Source organism: Microcebus murinus, chromosome 4 (genome assembly GCF_040939455.1).
Source record: "Microcebus murinus isolate Inina chromosome 4, M.murinus_Inina_mat1.0, whole genome shotgun sequence".
NCBI classification, from domain to species: domain Eukaryota; kingdom Metazoa; phylum Chordata; class Mammalia; order Primates; family Cheirogaleidae; genus Microcebus; species Microcebus murinus.
Window position 1 is genome coordinate 97,683,370 of NC_134107.1, and position 15,679 is coordinate 97,699,048.

Below are 15,679 nucleotides of genomic sequence, written 5' to 3' on the forward strand. Positions count from 1 at the left end.
GGCGACGATTGGCTGCCACTGGCCGTCGCTCAAGCGCCCTGCCCGGAGATGGTTTGAGGTGGGAGGAGAGCTGGAGAGACCGGGAACCGACCGAAGGTAAGCTGGGGCCGGTGCTCTGCTGAGTAGGCGTCGCGGGTACACTCTGCGGGGGCTGCAGAAAGCCAGGCTCTTCCCGAGCCACCTTGGCAAGGCTTTCTCTTCAGCTTGTACATGGTGGTCTGCCCTCGCCCGGTCTTTTCACTGAGACTCGAGCCCTCTTGCTTTCTAGTTGAAGGGCTTCGCTGCCGCGGAGACTCGGTCACCGCCGCGCCTTAGGGGGAAGGATTCCGGGAAGCCCTCGTGTGAGAACCCAGTGGGACGTTTTGCTAAACCTACGGTCTCCTTTATTCTCTCTGAATACTACCCGTCCTTAGAGTCTTGGCCCGGGCTTCACCGCTTTTCAGTCTGTCCTGATCACTCCCTCATCGGGAACTTTGTTTTGGCTATTGCCTTCATTGGCCAGAGCCTGATCTCTTTGGCCAAAGTGAGTCCTGAGGACTTTAGAACCTGAGCCCCTCTTTTTCTTGACTACCATTCGGGGTTCATTCAGTGTTACAATATATACCCTCTTAAGTATTTGCCAATTGCTTCTTGTCGTGATTCCTGATTTTTTAAAAAGTGTTAGGAATCCCTTAGACTGTCATTTTGTTGCCCCCCCCCCTTTTTTTGTGCAGAATTCGTGCTTAGATCGTCTCACTCTCAGAAGCAAGGTTACTAATAGCTAACGCTTTTTGAGTTCAACTAAGCATTGTAATATCCATTATCTAGTTCTCAATTCAGTGAGATAGGTATAATCATTTCTATGCTACATGGGAAACAGGCCTGAGTAACTTGCCCGAAGTCACATAGCTAGTAGATGTTGGAGCTTCAAACCAGATCTGTTGACTCCAATACCCATTGCTGTGATATGAGTATCCTGTTTTACATTTAAGCAAACAGATTCAGAGAAGCTAAACAATTTGTCCAAAATAAGGTGGTAAGTTATAGATTTACTTAAACATTGTAAAAGCTCCTAGTAGGTATGTGCTGGCCCTGGGAAGAGGACTAAACAGGACACATGCCAGGCTTTCCAGGAGCTTACAGCTTAATTGGAGGAAATGGACAAAATACTATTTGATAAAACATACATACGATGTCTGTGTAGAGGAGGGAATCAGGAGGGGAAAGATAGGCACATGTAGAAGGAAAATGGAGCCAAACTCCCTAGCTTTAAATTGTCTGTCTCGGTGCAGTAGCTAACACTTTGGGAAGTTGAGTGGGGAGGATTGCTTGAGGCTGAGAGTTTGAGACAGGTTTGGGTAAGAAAGCAAGATCTTGTCTCTACAAAAAAGTTTAAAAGTTGGCTGGTCTTGGTGGCTCACGCCTGTAATCCTAGCACTCTGGGAGGCTGAGGTGGGCGGATCGCTCAAGGTCAGGAGTTCGAAACCAGCCTGACTGAGAGTCATGCCCCATCTGTACTAAAAATAGAAACAAATTAATTGGCCGACTAAAAATGCATAGAAAAAATTAGCTGGGCATGGTGGTGCATGCTTGTAGTCCCAGCTACTCGGGATGCTGAGGCAGAAGGATTGCTTGAGCCCAGGAGTTTGAGGTTGCTGTGAGCTAGGCTGATGCCACGGCACTCTAGTCAGGGCAACAGAGTGAGACTCTGTCTCAAATAATAATAAAAAAAATTTAACTGGGTGCCCTATAGTCCTAGCTACTGGGGAAGTCTGAGGCAGGAGGTATTGCTTGAGCTCAGGAGTTCAAAGCTACAGTGAGTTGTGATTGTATTACTGCACTCTGGCCTGGGCAACAGAATGAGACCCTCTCTCAATAAATAAATAACTAAATAAGTTAGTTCCTAGCCTTGTGACCTTGGATTAATAACCTCTCTAGACCCATTTTCTCCTCTGCAAAGTGGGATAATAGTACTTACCCTAATAGGGTTGTAGTATTAATGAGGGGTTTTTTTTTTTTTTTTTTGAGACAGAGTCTCGCTTTCTTGCCTAGGCTAGAGTGAGTGCCGTGGCATCAGCCTAGCTCACAGCAACCTCAAACTCCTGGGCTCAAGCGATCCTCCTGCCTCAGCCTCCCGAGTAGCTGGGACTACAGGCACAAGCCACCATGCCCGGCTGATTTTTATATTATATATATTAGTTGGCCAATTAATTTCTTTCTATTTTTATGGTAGAGACGGGGTCTCGCTCAGGCTGGTTTTTTGAACTCCTGACCTTGAGCAATCCGCCCGCCTCGGCCTCCCAGAGTGCTAGGATTACAGGCGTGAGCCACCGCGCCCGGCCAGGTTGTTTTTTTTTGAGTTAGAGTCTCACTCTGTTGCCTGGGCTAGAGTGCTGTGGCATCAACCTAGCTCACAAGCAACCTCAAACTCTTGGGCTCAAGTGATCCTTCTGCCTTAGCCTTCGCAGTAGCTGGGACTACAGGCATGTGCCACCATGCCCAGCTAATCTTTTCTATATATTTTTAGTTGTTCAGCTAATTTCTCTCTATTTTTAGTAGAGACGGGAGATAGAGTCTCACTTTGTTGCCCGGGCTAGAGTGAGTGCCATGGCGTCAGCCTAGCTCACAGCAACCTCAAACTCCTGGGCTCAAGTAATCCTTCTGCCTCAGCCTCCCGAGTAGCTGGGACTACAGGCATGTGCCACCGTGCCCGGCTAATTTATATATATGTATATATTAGTTGGCCAATTAATTTCTTTCTATTTATAGTAGAGATGGGGTCTCGCTCTTGCTCAGGCTGGTTTCCAACTCCTGACCTCGAGCAATCCGCCCGCCTCGGCCTCCCAGAGTGCTAGGATTACAGGCGTGAGCCACCGCGCCTGGCCTGTTTTGCTTTAATGAGGGGAAACTATTTTAGTGTTCCTCAAAGTATGCCCCTGGAAGTGCCTGCATCAGAACTGGGGTGCTGAATTAAAAGGTGCTGAATAAAAAGGGCAGATTTCTAGGCTTATCCTTTGCCTTCTTGAATCCAGACTTTTAGGGGAGGGCTACAGAACTTTGCATTTGTGTGCATATTAAAAATTGAAGACCTTTAGTTTTGTGGTCATCTTTCTTCACCAAATGTCTGTTACATGCCTAAGCATGCCTAGCACTGTGTAGACACCCAAGGTGCAGTATAAACTAGACAGACATGGCTTCTTATGTTCAAATAGAATCTACATTTTAACAGAAGGTGTTAGGGGAGTGGTGGAGTAAACCATTGGGTGGGTTAGGCAGAGGCAAGTTGTATGGCACTTTGAAAGTCTGGCAGGGGACTTATGACATGATGCAATAAGAAGTAAGGAGCTTCTGGGCTTATCTGCAGACTATGGAGTAGAAAGAATATGAACTTTGGAGTCAGCCCAACTTGAACCTACCATACCACTAGTGTGTGGCCTTGGACAAATCACTTAACCTTTCATGCCTCAGGTCCTTATCTTTTTATTTTTTTGGAGACAGGATCTCACTCTGTCGCCCAGGCTGGAGTGCACTGGTGCTATGATAGCTCAGAATGCCTGACTCATGCAATCCCCCTGCCTCCCAAGGAGCTGGGACTATAGGCGTGTACCACCACACCCAGCTTATTTATTTATTTATTTATTTTGTAGAGATGCGGTCTCACTATTTGCCCAGTCTGGTCTCGAACTCCTGGCCTCAATTATCAATCCTCCTGCTTCAGCCTCCCAAAGTGTAGGGATTACAGGTATGAGCCACCACACCCTGCCAGACAGGTCCTTATGTATGAATGAGGTTAAAAATAGTGCCTACCTTATAGGGTGGTGTTGATAATTAAATGACATAATGCAAATAAAATGCTTAATATGATGCTTGACATAGTGTGAAATTAAAAACAAAAAATTTTGTTATCCCCATTTGGCAGAATGTTCAGAAGTTAAGGGTTAAGTTCTTGGCCAAGGTCACACAGCTAGGAGATGGTAGACAGTGGAGCCTGGATTTGAACTCTGGTTCCTGTCCTAAGCCATCTCTTTGAATCTGAGCATTGTTCTACCTCCCATAGGAATAATTCCTTCTTGGTGGGTTGCTCTGAAGCTTTGTGAGAAAATATCTGTTAAAGTATTTAGTTCAGTGCCTGGCACACACTCAATGTTAGTTTTTTGTTGTTGTTTTTTTTCAGCATGTCATAGTTTATTCTCAAACCCTGAAGTACTATATATCCTTTAATAATCCCATTGAGAGAATTTCATGCTGCTTAGAGGGAGTACTTACTTACATATGGGTGATACTTTCCTGTTTCCATTGTATAGTCTACTTAATAATGTTAGTTTTTGTTCTCCTTTCCCAAGAACACCAGATCCCTTTCAGGAGTTTGAGAAATTCTCCTCTTCCTTTACTGAAAAAACATGGGATTTCTCACGAGTTACTGGATAAACACCTGATTGTAAGCAGGCTGCCTGCCCAGCTATTTGCTCCCAGCAACATTTGGGTAGAATCCTTGCAGCTGTGGATTTCTTCCTTTTCCTCTAGGGTGGAGGCCATGCCACCTCCTGGGAAAGTTCCACGGAAGGAGAACCTGTGGCTACAGTGTGAGTGGGGGTCCTGCTCCTTTGTGTGCTCAGCCATGGAGGAGTTCTGTGAGCACGTCACTCAGCACCTGCAGCAGCACCTTCACGGCTCTGGGGAGGAGGAGGAAGAGGAGGATGATGATGACCCACTTGGTAAGGGAGCAGGACACAGGAAGGGGAAAGAGCCCAAGGGAAGGTGGAAAATCAGACTTTCCCAAGAGGGAGAAGGCAGCCTGAGAGAATGGTCATTTATTTTCCTAATTGTGCTTTTTTTGTTTATTAAAAAACTTTACAATCATTTATAGAAAACTCCATCAATAAGGATATAAGGAATTAATCAGCGATCCTGCTATCAAGAGGCAATTGCTGACAGTACTTTAGTGAACATTTTCTTGACATCTCTGTGCATGTGTATATATGTGCTAAATATAGATGAAAAGCTGTCAAGAACTGTTTTTTTTTTTACTCTGGTAGTATTTCCATTTTCATTTTTCTCTGCAACCACCAATTAGGAATACATTTTATATCACAACCTTTTACACAAAAGTTAAAGAAAAAAATACTCAAAACAATACTTATCTTTATTAAATGCTCTCTGAAATCTTCTATTTTATTCTTTTAGTTAAAAAAAATGTGGTTTGCTGTACACTAAATTGACTTTACCATCCACTAATGGGGCACAGCAGTTTGACAAAAACTACAGAAAATATGGAGGCAGCTCTTCTTCCCCTATCCCAAATTCTGTTTTAAGTCTGGTGATTATGAGCTATAACTGATAGTTTCCAAAGTATTATATTTCTACAAAAGAGAGATTGGGGAATGATTATATTTTCTAAAGTATCTACTTTTCAAAACAAATAAATTTCTACAAAGCGTTGAAAATTTGGTGCTTAGAGATGCTACACAGGGAGGAAATGGATTGGAATAGTTGACGGAGCCTTTCTGGAGAAGGCAAATCTTGAGCAGAACATGAGCAGAAGGAGGACTGGTGGCTTCACAAGGAGGAGTGGAAGGTGTCCAAGGTGGGAGGTAGCTTCTTCCTCAGGAGCCAGCAGGAACTCTGAGCCAGAGGTCATGTGTGCTAGCCACATCTACTACCTCTGAGTTTGTGGCACAGGCCTTAAAACACACCGTAACTTCTGCATAGAGCTAGACTACACTTCTTCCTCACCTATTCATAGATAACTTGTCCTTCAGATCTCAACAACAGGGACACTTCCCAAGACTACTCCCCACCCTGTCTACATCAGATTACCTCTGTTTAATAGCACCATGGATACCCCACCCCTTCATAACACTTATCACTGATTGAAGTTTTGTATTTATAAATGTTATTATTTGATTACTGTTCTTTTTCCTTGACTGAAAGCTATGTAAGGGAAAGGACTGGGACTGTTTACTTGTTATATCTCCTGTGCCTGGCAGGCAACCGATGGTCATTAAACACTGGTATTTGCTGAATGAACTGGTAGTTTGGTCAGAGTTCAGCCAGCCCCTCACTCCCTGCCAAGTGCTACAGGTAGAAGGAGAGCAGAGTCTTGGAAAGTATCAGACTCTTTCCTTCTAAACCTCTTTCTGCAGAGGAAGAATTCTCTTGCTTGTGGCAGGAATGTGGCTTTTGTTCTCTGGACAATTCTGCTGACCTCATCCGCCATGTCTACTTCCACTGCTACCACACCAAGCTGAAACAGTGGGGGCTGCTGGCCTTGCAAAGCCAGGCTGACCTCAGCCCCTGCATCCTGGACTTCCAGAGCCGGAATGTCATCCCCGACATCCCTGACCACTTCCTGTGTCTGTGGGAGCACTGTGAGGTCAGCAGGCAGTGTCAGTAATTGGGGTGGAAGGAAGCTGGGATCTTAACTCAAGATGCCTTGACCCTTTCAGTAATGCCTTATATTTCCAAGATTCCTGCTAGTATCTCTCCTCCATTTCCATGTAGCTCCTTTCCTCAATCTTTCCCATCCCCACCAAATTAATTTGGGAGAGAGCCAAGAAGTCCCTTTTGGACATACAGGGGTAAGAGTCCCTCCACCCACCCTCAGTCCTCACCCCAAGTTGCCCCTGGCACAGAGTTCCTTCGACAATCCCGAGTGGTTTTATCGGCATGTGGAAGCGCACAGCCTGTGCTGTGAATACCAAGCAGTCGGCAAGGACAACCATGTGGTGCTGTGTGGCTGGAAAGGTAGGGCTGCTCCTTAACTTCTGGCCTCTAGAATAAACACTGGGGTTCCTAGGGTTAGTGCAGCCAGGGTTGGGGCCAGTCCTGCAGGGCAAGGTTGGATCCTATCTAGAGACAGACCTGGGGGTACTAGAGCCTACTTTGTCGTTTTGTGGCTGGATCCTGACAGGGTCTTCCTTCCCAGGCTGTACCTGTACCTTCAAGGACCGCTGTAAGCTACGAGAGCACCTCCGTAGCCATACCCAAGAGAAGGTGGTGGCCTGCCCCACCTGTGGGGGCATGTTTGCCAACAACACCAAGTTCTTGGATCACATCCGTCGCCAGACCTCGCTGGATCGTAAGCAGTCAGAGAAGGGGTGGGTGGGTGCAGGCTGCCCTTCTTGGAGTGGGGTTGGGGTATGTTTCCAGGAGAGGTGGCCACTGAAGAGACCTGCAACTTGGCTCCCTCTTTTTGGGCTCAGGCACCTCCCATGGTCTCTTTGCCAGTTCAGATTCTTAGACATTGTTACTTAGTACTTAACTGTGTGCCACATCAGTTATCTCAGGTAATCCTCACAACAGCCCCATGAGGTAGGCTTCTTATCCCCCTTTTTACAGATGGGGAAACTGAGGCTCAGAGAGGTTAAATCTCTTACCTGAGATCACCCAGCTAGTAAGTGGTGAAGCCGGGATTCTAACTCAGGTTCTCGACTCCAAGTCCCATGCTCTTTCCATGATACTGTGTCCAACCATAGTTCCCTAAGCTCCCTTTTTCCCTTGGGTGGTTCTCTTCTGCCTGGGATGGTGCCCCTCTCCTCTCTGTGCCTCTCCCCCACCCTCCACGGCCCTCCTTTCTTCTGCCTGCCCCACCCTAGAGCAGCGCTTCCAGTGCTCTCACTGTTCCAAGAGATTTGCCACAGAGCGGCTCTTGCGGGACCACATGCGCAACCATGGTGAGTGCCCTGCTGTCTGCAGCCTCCCTGCGTACCCTCCAAGCTTCCACAAGTCCTCAAATCACAGCCTCCTCTCTGATCCTCTAGTGAATCACTATAAGTGCCCTCTGTGTGACATGACCTGCCCGCTGCCTTCCTCCCTCCGTAACCACATGCGCTTTCGCCACAGTGAGGACCGGCCCTTTAAATGTGACTGTTGTGACTATAGGTAAGGGGAACCAGGGGCCAGAAAACAGAGAGCTCGTCTTCTAGGGTCCCCCATGCCCTCCAACCCGTCCTGACCTCTCCTGGCAGCTGCAAGAATCTGATCGACCTCCAGAAGCACCTGGATACTCACAGCAAGGAGCCAGCCTACAGGTGTGATTTCGAGAACTGCAGCTTCAGTGCCCGATCCCTCTGCTCTATCAAGTCCCATTACCGCAAAGTGCATGAAGTGAGTGGGTCTGGTGGTGGGAAGGGTGAACAAAAGTGCGGGGAACCCTGGGGTGAAGAGCTGGGCTCACTTCTCCCTCCCTTCTCCATCAGGGAGACTCAGAGCCAAGGTACAAATGTCATGTGTGTGACAAATGCTTCACACGGGGGAACAACCTCACTGTGCACCTTCGCAAGAAGCACCAGTTCAAGTGGCCCTCAGGACACCCCCGTTTTCGGTATGTCTCTCAAACCTTCCCCCTATATTAACTCATATTTTTTTTGTATACCTTTTCAACAAGTTTTAAAAATCTTGAATTTGGTGATGACCACCGTCTCCATTTAGGCTGAAAGAACCCTGAGAATAATGGAGCAAAGCTTACTCTGATTTTTTAATTCAAGGCACAGTGCCAAACCCAATAAATGGTGCCAAAAGTCCTGCAACTAGAACTAGAACTGGAGTCTGAGGGTCCTGATCCATAGATCCATGGACTTATAAATCCTTTAACACTCTTGCCCTCCAACACAGACAATCAGTCTTTCTCTTTGTCTGGGTTGGGTTTCTACATGAAAATTTTCATTTGTATGATCCTTCCCTTTTGCCTTTTCTTCTATGTATTCCAATAAAGATCTTTTTTGTCTTCATCTCCCATCACTTGGAATCCCAGAACTTCTTCCATCCCTTGTGTTTGTCCCTTGCCTTGCCAGTCTCCAGGCTATGTCTGCATCACCCTACCTGTGTTTGCTGCCCTTTATGCTCCTGCCTCACCAGGTACAAGGAGCATGAAGACGGCTACATGCGTCTGCAGCTGGTTCGCTATGAGAGTGTAGAGCTGACACAGCAACTGCTGCGGCAACCACAAGAGGGATCGGGCCTGGGAGCATCACTGAATGAGAGCAGCCTGCAGGGCATCATTCTAGAAACAGTGCCAGGGGAGCCAGGACCTAAGGAAGAGGTGGAAGAAGAGCGTGGGGGCAGTGAGAGGACAGCCCTTTCAGTCTCTCAGGACAACTCCAGCCCTGTTATCCACGTGATGAATCAGACCAATGCTCAAGGCCAGCAAGAGATCGTCTACTATGTGCTGTCTGAAGCCCCAGGAGAGCCCCCTAGAGCCCCTGAATCACCCTCAGGGGGCATAATGGAAAAGCTTCAAGGAATAGCTTAGAAGCCGGAGGTCCAGATGATGTGAAGGCTATAGAGCCAGACCATTCCTAAACCAGGCCCCAGAGTTTGAGCCAGGCAAGTGGCAGTGCCCCTAGTGGGCAGCCTTTGCCAACGGATGCCTTTAAGAATGGTGCTGAGAGCAGTGTGCTCCACTGTGGCCTGGGCTTGCATCATTCTGCAGACTCTAAGGACTTCCCTTTTCTGCTAGACTGTGTTTTGTGGGGAGTCTGAGGAGTTTGGATTCTTTGAGGAGATCCTGGATGTGTGTGTTCTTGTTAAGGGGACTATTATCAGGCTTAACCTGATAAGACATGCTGGATGGTGATTAAATCCTTAGTCAACTCACATCCATTCCTATGTTTAGGGGTCCTTAGGCAGAGGCATGATGCGTAATGTCTCTGCAAGGGCCCTTTCCTTGTCACCAGCCAAGGCATTGAGAAGCAAGTAGCCATTTCCCTCTTAAGGTTTCTCCTACAACTCCAAGGACTTTCATGGTTATCCTCAGGGATGGAATTGGAGGCACTGAGTGTGTGTATAACAGTTGTTTTTGGTAATAAAAGAGATGCTTGGGCTGTTACTCATTTCTTCCTTATGTTTGGTGGCAGTTAACTAGGTAACAAGGAGATACAGCTACTCAGAAGAGAAGCTGAATACTTAGGCTTGTTCCTCTTTTAATGACTGGGGTGGTTTGTTTTTGTTTTTAACTGTTCTGTTCTCCCAACCCCTCTTTGGTGAGACTTCTCTATTTCTTCTCAGAGCATCTGTCATTTCTGTGGAGATCCATGTTTGGCCATGACCGGGCAGTAGCAGCACTGTAGAATGGACAAGAATGGAGCTCACCAGGAAGATAGAGTAGCTGACCATGGCCACACTCTCCTGATTAGAGCCCAGTGCCTCTGGGGTAGGGGTTCTTTACCTGAGGGGCTGTGGGGCCGGGAAGGAAGCTGGGGGTAGAGGGTGGATTAGGGATGTCCCTCCTAGAAAATATCAGGCATTCAAGGGTCCAGGGACCAAGCTAGAAAATTGTGTGTCTGAATGTGTATTTTCCTGGGGAAAGAATCCATTTTTTATTAGATTCTCAAAAAGGTTGAAACCACCTCAAAATAAGAACCATTCTTTAGGCCATTTTAGCCTCTTCTTAGCACCCTGTGTCCATTCTTACAGTTTCTGCCATTCTGGAGAGGTCAAGGAAATACTCTCAGAAGTTTTGGATGGACAGGAAGCTACCTCAAAGGATTTCTGGGCCTTTTTTTTAAAGGACCCGATGTATTTCCTTTTTTTTTTTTTTTTAAGTAACCATTAATATATTTTTTTTTCTTTTTTTTTTTTTTTATTTTGGCATATTATGGGGGTACAGATTTTAAGGTTTCAATAAATGCCCATTTACCCCCCTCCCCCATATTTCCTTTTTTTTTTTGAGACAGAGTCTCACTTTGTTGGCCAGGCTAGAGTGCTATGGCTTCAGCCTAGCTCACAGCAACCTCAATCTCCTGGGCTCAAGCGATCCTACTGCCTCAGCCTCCCGAGTAGCTGGGACTACAGGCATGCGCCACCATGCCTGGCTAATTTTTTTGTATATATAGTTTTAGTTGGTCAATTAATTTCTTTCTATTTTTAGTAGAGACGGTCTCGCTCAGGCTGGTTTCGAACTCCTGATCTCGAGCAATCTGCCCGCCTTGGCTTCCCAGAGTGCTAGGATTACAGGCGTGAGCCACCATGCCCAGCCCCGATGTAATTAATACAAAAATAGTACGTTGCCTATTGTGGAAAGAATAAGGAAAGAAAAATCTCTTCATTAATTCCATGAGTCTTCCTGCTGGAAAGGGATGTCAAAAAGAAAATAAAAAGGAATTCCATCAGCCATTTACGGAGTTCCTACTGTAGTCCAGGCATAGATGCTAAGGATACAAAGATGAATAAAACACAGGACCTGCTATGGAGGGACTTGCAGTGCAGAGGCAAGGAGAGACTGGGTAAGCTAAGTGATAGAAGCTTATGGGGCCGGGTGTGGTGGCTCACGCCTGTAATCCTAGCACTCTGGGAGGCCGAGGCAGGCAGATTGCTCCAGGTCAGGAGGTCGAAACCAGCCTGAGCAAGAGCGAGACCCCCGTCTCAACTATAAATAGAAAGAAATTAATTGGCCAACTAATATATATAGAAAAAATTAGCCAGGCATGGTGGTGTATGCCTGTAGTCCCAGCCATTCGGGAGACTGAAGCAGAAGGATTGCTTGAGCCCAGGAGTTTGAGGTTGCTGTGAGCTAGGCTGACGCCATGGCACTCACTCTAGCCTGGGCAACAAAGTGAGATTCTGTCTCAAAAAAAGAAAAAAGAAAGCTTATGGGGTATATTTGGAAGGTTCTAAATAGGAGTAGACAGTATTACCTGGCAAGGAATCAGGGAAGGATTCATCTGGGAAAAGACTTTCCTAACCAAGACTAGATGAAGACTGTAAAAGTTTAATTCTGAAAAGATCACGGTGGCCCATTTTTCATATATAATTTAGAATGCAGAATGAAAGTATTAAATCATGAAGCACATTTCAGGAAGTTCTACATGATTACTTTGATACTTAAAACATATACCCTACATATTAACTATCAAAGTCTGTTTCTAATTTTTTTCTTTCATTTTTTGAGAATACTTTTTTTTTTTTCCTTTGGTACAGAGTCTCACTCTGTTGCCCCAGCTAGAGTGCAGTGGCATCAGCCTAGCTTGCAGCAGCCTCAAACTCCTGGGCTCAAGCGATCCTTCTGACTCAGACTCCTGAGTAGCTGGGACTATGGGTGGGTACCACCATACCTGATTTTTAGAAGAGATGGGATCTCACTGTCTCTTAGGCTGGTCTCAAGCTCTTGAGCTCAAGCAGTCTTCCCGCCTCAGCCCCCCAGAGTGCTAGGATTACAGGATAAGCCACCACACCTAGAATAAAAACACCTATTTTTTGGAATACTTATTTTGCTGGTGTTTTAGGCACTTGGCTTGAACTGCTGCCCTTTGAGTAATCCAGCAATACTGAATTCATCCATTTCTCCATGAGCAGTGCCTTCAGGATCAGGCTGACATCCTATGGAAAGGGCCTTCCCCACCCGTCATCAGTCATACCCACACCAAATCCCATTGCTATCTGGATCGTGGAGACAGCAGAAGAGATTCTGGCCTACTACCATGTGATTCCAAGAAGAAGGCTGACTTGGTATCTTGGGCTCAGTATGTATTAGTTAGAAAGCACTGGACTAGGACTAAGGAGTTATTGAGTCTGGACAGTCAGAGGCCTGTGAAAGGATGCTAAAGGCTGCTGGTGGGTGAGAGTAAACTCTTGGAGAGAGGAGGGTGCCAATACTAATTTGGCTGCCTTAGAGTTTCAAGAGCAGCCCTGGGCCGGGCGTGGTGGCTCATGCCTGTAATCCTAGCACTCTGGGAGGCCGAGGCGGGTGGATTGCTTGAGGTCAGGAGTGGGAAACCAGCCTGAGCAAGAGCGAGACCCCATCTCTACTAAAAATAGAAAGAAATTAATTGGCCAACTAAAAATATATAGAAAAAATTAGCCGGGCATGGTAACGCATGCCTGTAGTCCCAGCTACTCAGGAGTCTGAGGCAGAAGGATTGCTTGAGCCCAGGAGTTTGAGGTTGCTGTGAGCTAGGCTGAAGCCACGGCACTCACTCTAGCCTGGGCAACAGAGCGAGACTCTGTCTCAAAAAAAAAATAAAGAAAGAAAAAGGGTCAACCCTGGTCTCAGCATCATGTCATCTGAAGATTAAGGAGACAACCTGTCTTACTCTTCTTTAAAGGAGGTGGGGATAGGGGAGAAGGCATGTAGCCCAGGAGTTGGAAGCTGATAATTCTTTTCTCTTACTTGAGGCAAGCCCACAACCTCAGAGAAGGACACAGAAGAACTGAGTGGCTATAAAACAAATCAGTCCAGGTATGGTAGTTCTCACCTATAATCCCAGCACTTTGGGAGGCCAAAGCAGGAGGATTCAGGCCAGGAGTTTGAGACCAGCCTGAGCGACACGCGAGATCTCATCTTTAAAAAACTAAATTAAACTGTAATCCTAGCACTCTGGGAGGCCGAGGTGGGCGGATTGCTTGAGGTCAGGAGTTCAAAACCAGCCTGAGCAAGAGCGAGACCCCATCTCTACTAAAAAAAATAGAAAAAAATGAATTGGCCAACTAATATATATAGAAAAAATTAGCCGGGCATGGTGGCTCATGCCTGTAGTCCCAGCTACTCGGGAGACTGAGGCAGCAGGATTGCTTGAGCCCAGGAGTTTGAGGTTGCTATGAGCTAGGCTGACGCCATGGCACTCACTGTAGCCTGGGTAACAAAGCGAGACTCTGTCTCAAAAAAAAAAAAACTAAATTAAAAAAAAATTAACCAGGTGTGGTGGCACATGCCTGTAGTCCTAGCTATTCGGGAAGCTGAGGCAGGAGGATTGCTTGAGCCCAGGAGTTTGAGGCTGCAGTGAGCTTTGATCATGCCACTGCATTCCAGCCTGGGTGACAGAGCAAGGCCTTGTTTCTCAAAAAAAAAAAAAAAGAATATGAGGAATATGTCAACAAAAAGGAAAACAAAATGTCATTTTTTATTTTCTAATATGAGGGAGAAATGAATGGTCATGAGGAATAAAATCTTTCATTTTTGGCCAGACACGGTGTAATCCTAGCACTCTGGGAGGCCAAGGCAGGTGGATTGCTTGAGGTCAGGAGTTCAAAACCAGCCTAAGCAAGAGTGAGACCCCATCTCTACTATAAAAAAATAGAAAGAAATTAATTGGCCAACTAATATATATATAGAAAAAATTAGCTGGGCATGGTGGCGCATGCCTGTAGTCCCAGCTACTCGGGAGGCTGAGGCAGCAGGATTGCTTGAGCCCAGGAGTTTGAAGTTGCTGTGAGCTAGGCTGATGCCACGACACTCACTCTAGCCTGGGCAACAGAGCAAGACTCTGTCTCAAAAAAAAAAAAAAAGAAAATCTTTCATTTTTTGTAAAATGATGACCTAGTGAATGTAGCCACTTGATGAATGTTAAATGAATTTTGCTCAAGATTAGGAATCGACTGAGGAACATACCAATTTCATGTGCACATGTACAGTAGCAGAGAGAGAGTTAAGGCTAGGAGGGAATGGTGGAGAAGATGGTGAAAATTTTTTCATATTGTACTAAATAGCTTGGATTTCTTGGCTGGGGAAGGAATATGGAGGACAAGTAAGTAGATGAAACTTGGAAAGGAATGGGGATGTCCCTGCCCTCATGCATGGAGCTTAAGGTTAATTTCCTAAGGGGCTAAGACCAGAGTATATTTGTAGGCCAAAGGGAAGAAGCCAAAGACAGAGACTTCAAAAATAAAGGAAAGGGGACATTCGATAGAGTGAGACCCCTAGATTTTGGGTGGGAAAGAATATAGAGGACAAGTGGATAAATAAAACTTGGAAAGGAATGGAGATACCCCTTCCTTTGAGTAGAGGAGAGTTGATGTGGATTTAGTTCGTAGGAGGTGTGAAGGGGATTTGATGCCTGGTGGTTTCTATTTTCTTGATAAAGTAGGGATTAAAGTTATTGAAGGATAATCTGTTGGATTAAGGAGATTTATAAGAATTGTCAAATTTTAGAAATGCTATTAACAGATGCAGGAGTGAAATAGATCAGCTGATGACCCAGCCGAGGTTGAAGACCAATATCAGGCAGTGGCAACTTCAATACAACCATACAATTTTTACGTAGCAGAGCAGATATGAGCAACCCTGGAACAGAAGCAGAAAACAGAACCACTGTGTGGAACCCCAATCATGGCCTGACAGCCAGGATGTGGATTGCACAGGGCCAAGGAGCAAGGCAATTAGAGCATCTGGAGAGGCAGCATGAGGTCCAGACCGGACAAGGAGGGCCTGGGCACCTCCTTGGTAGTACAGTAGTTAGAGCACTGTGGAGGTTCCAGTGAGGCTCTCTGAAGATTAGCGGGCAGAAAGGGAAGGTTGTGGTCAGAAAAAGGATTTTGATAATGTACATAAATTGATAATGTACATATTTATGGAGTACATGTGATATTCTGCCACATGCATACAGTGTGTAACGAGCAAATCAGGACAATTAGGATATCCATCATCTTTATCATTTCCTTGTGTTGGGAACATTCCAAATCCTCTTCTAGCTATTTCAAAATATACAACAAATTATTGTTTACTATAGTCACCCTGCTAGGGTGACTATATAGAATATAGTCTGCCTTCAAAGTGATAGTGTCTTTTTGTGTGCTGATGAGTTTACTAGAGGGCTGGTAGCCCCTAGATAGCTTCTACTGTGCTATTGAACACTAGAACTTACTCCTTCTGTCTATTTTTATACCCATTAACCAACAATCTTCATCCCCCATCACACCCCACTACCCTTCCTAGCCTCTGGTAAGCATAATTCCACTCTCTACCTTTATGAGATCAACTTTTTGAGCT

General features: G+C 45.9%; 1 protein-coding gene across 1 annotated transcript; it reads left to right on the forward strand.

Annotated features, from left to right (window-relative positions):
- Nucleotides 1-11: 11 nt before the first annotated feature.
- On the forward strand, nt 12-9,805 carry HINFP (histone H4 transcription factor). Its single transcript, XM_012773551.2, has 10 exons — nt 12-96; nt 4,504-4,694; nt 6,123-6,352; nt 6,612-6,723; nt 6,905-7,057; nt 7,575-7,652; nt 7,740-7,860; nt 7,947-8,085; nt 8,178-8,302; nt 8,836-9,805. Exons 2-10 carry the CDS (start codon nt 4,514-4,516, stop codon nt 9,227-9,229), a joined length of 1,533 nt encoding a protein of 510 aa, XP_012629005.2. The 5' UTR covers nt 12-96; nt 4,504-4,513; the 3' UTR covers nt 9,230-9,805.
- Nucleotides 9,806-15,679: the final 5,874 nt, after the last annotated feature.

Excerpts from the sequence above, each read along its gene's own strand:
- HINFP (XM_012773551.2), top strand. The coding sequence starts at position 4,514 with ATGCCACCTCCTGGGAAAGTTCCACGGAAGGAGAACCTGTGGCTACAG. Across the intron at positions 6,353-6,611 it reads GTCTGTGGGAGCACTGTGAG|AGTTCCTTCGACAATCCCGA; the intron begins GTCAGCAGGCAG and ends CCCCTGGCACAG. Across the intron at positions 7,653-7,739 it reads GGACCACATGCGCAACCATG|TGAATCACTATAAGTGCCCT; the intron begins GTGAGTGCCCTG and ends CTGATCCTCTAG.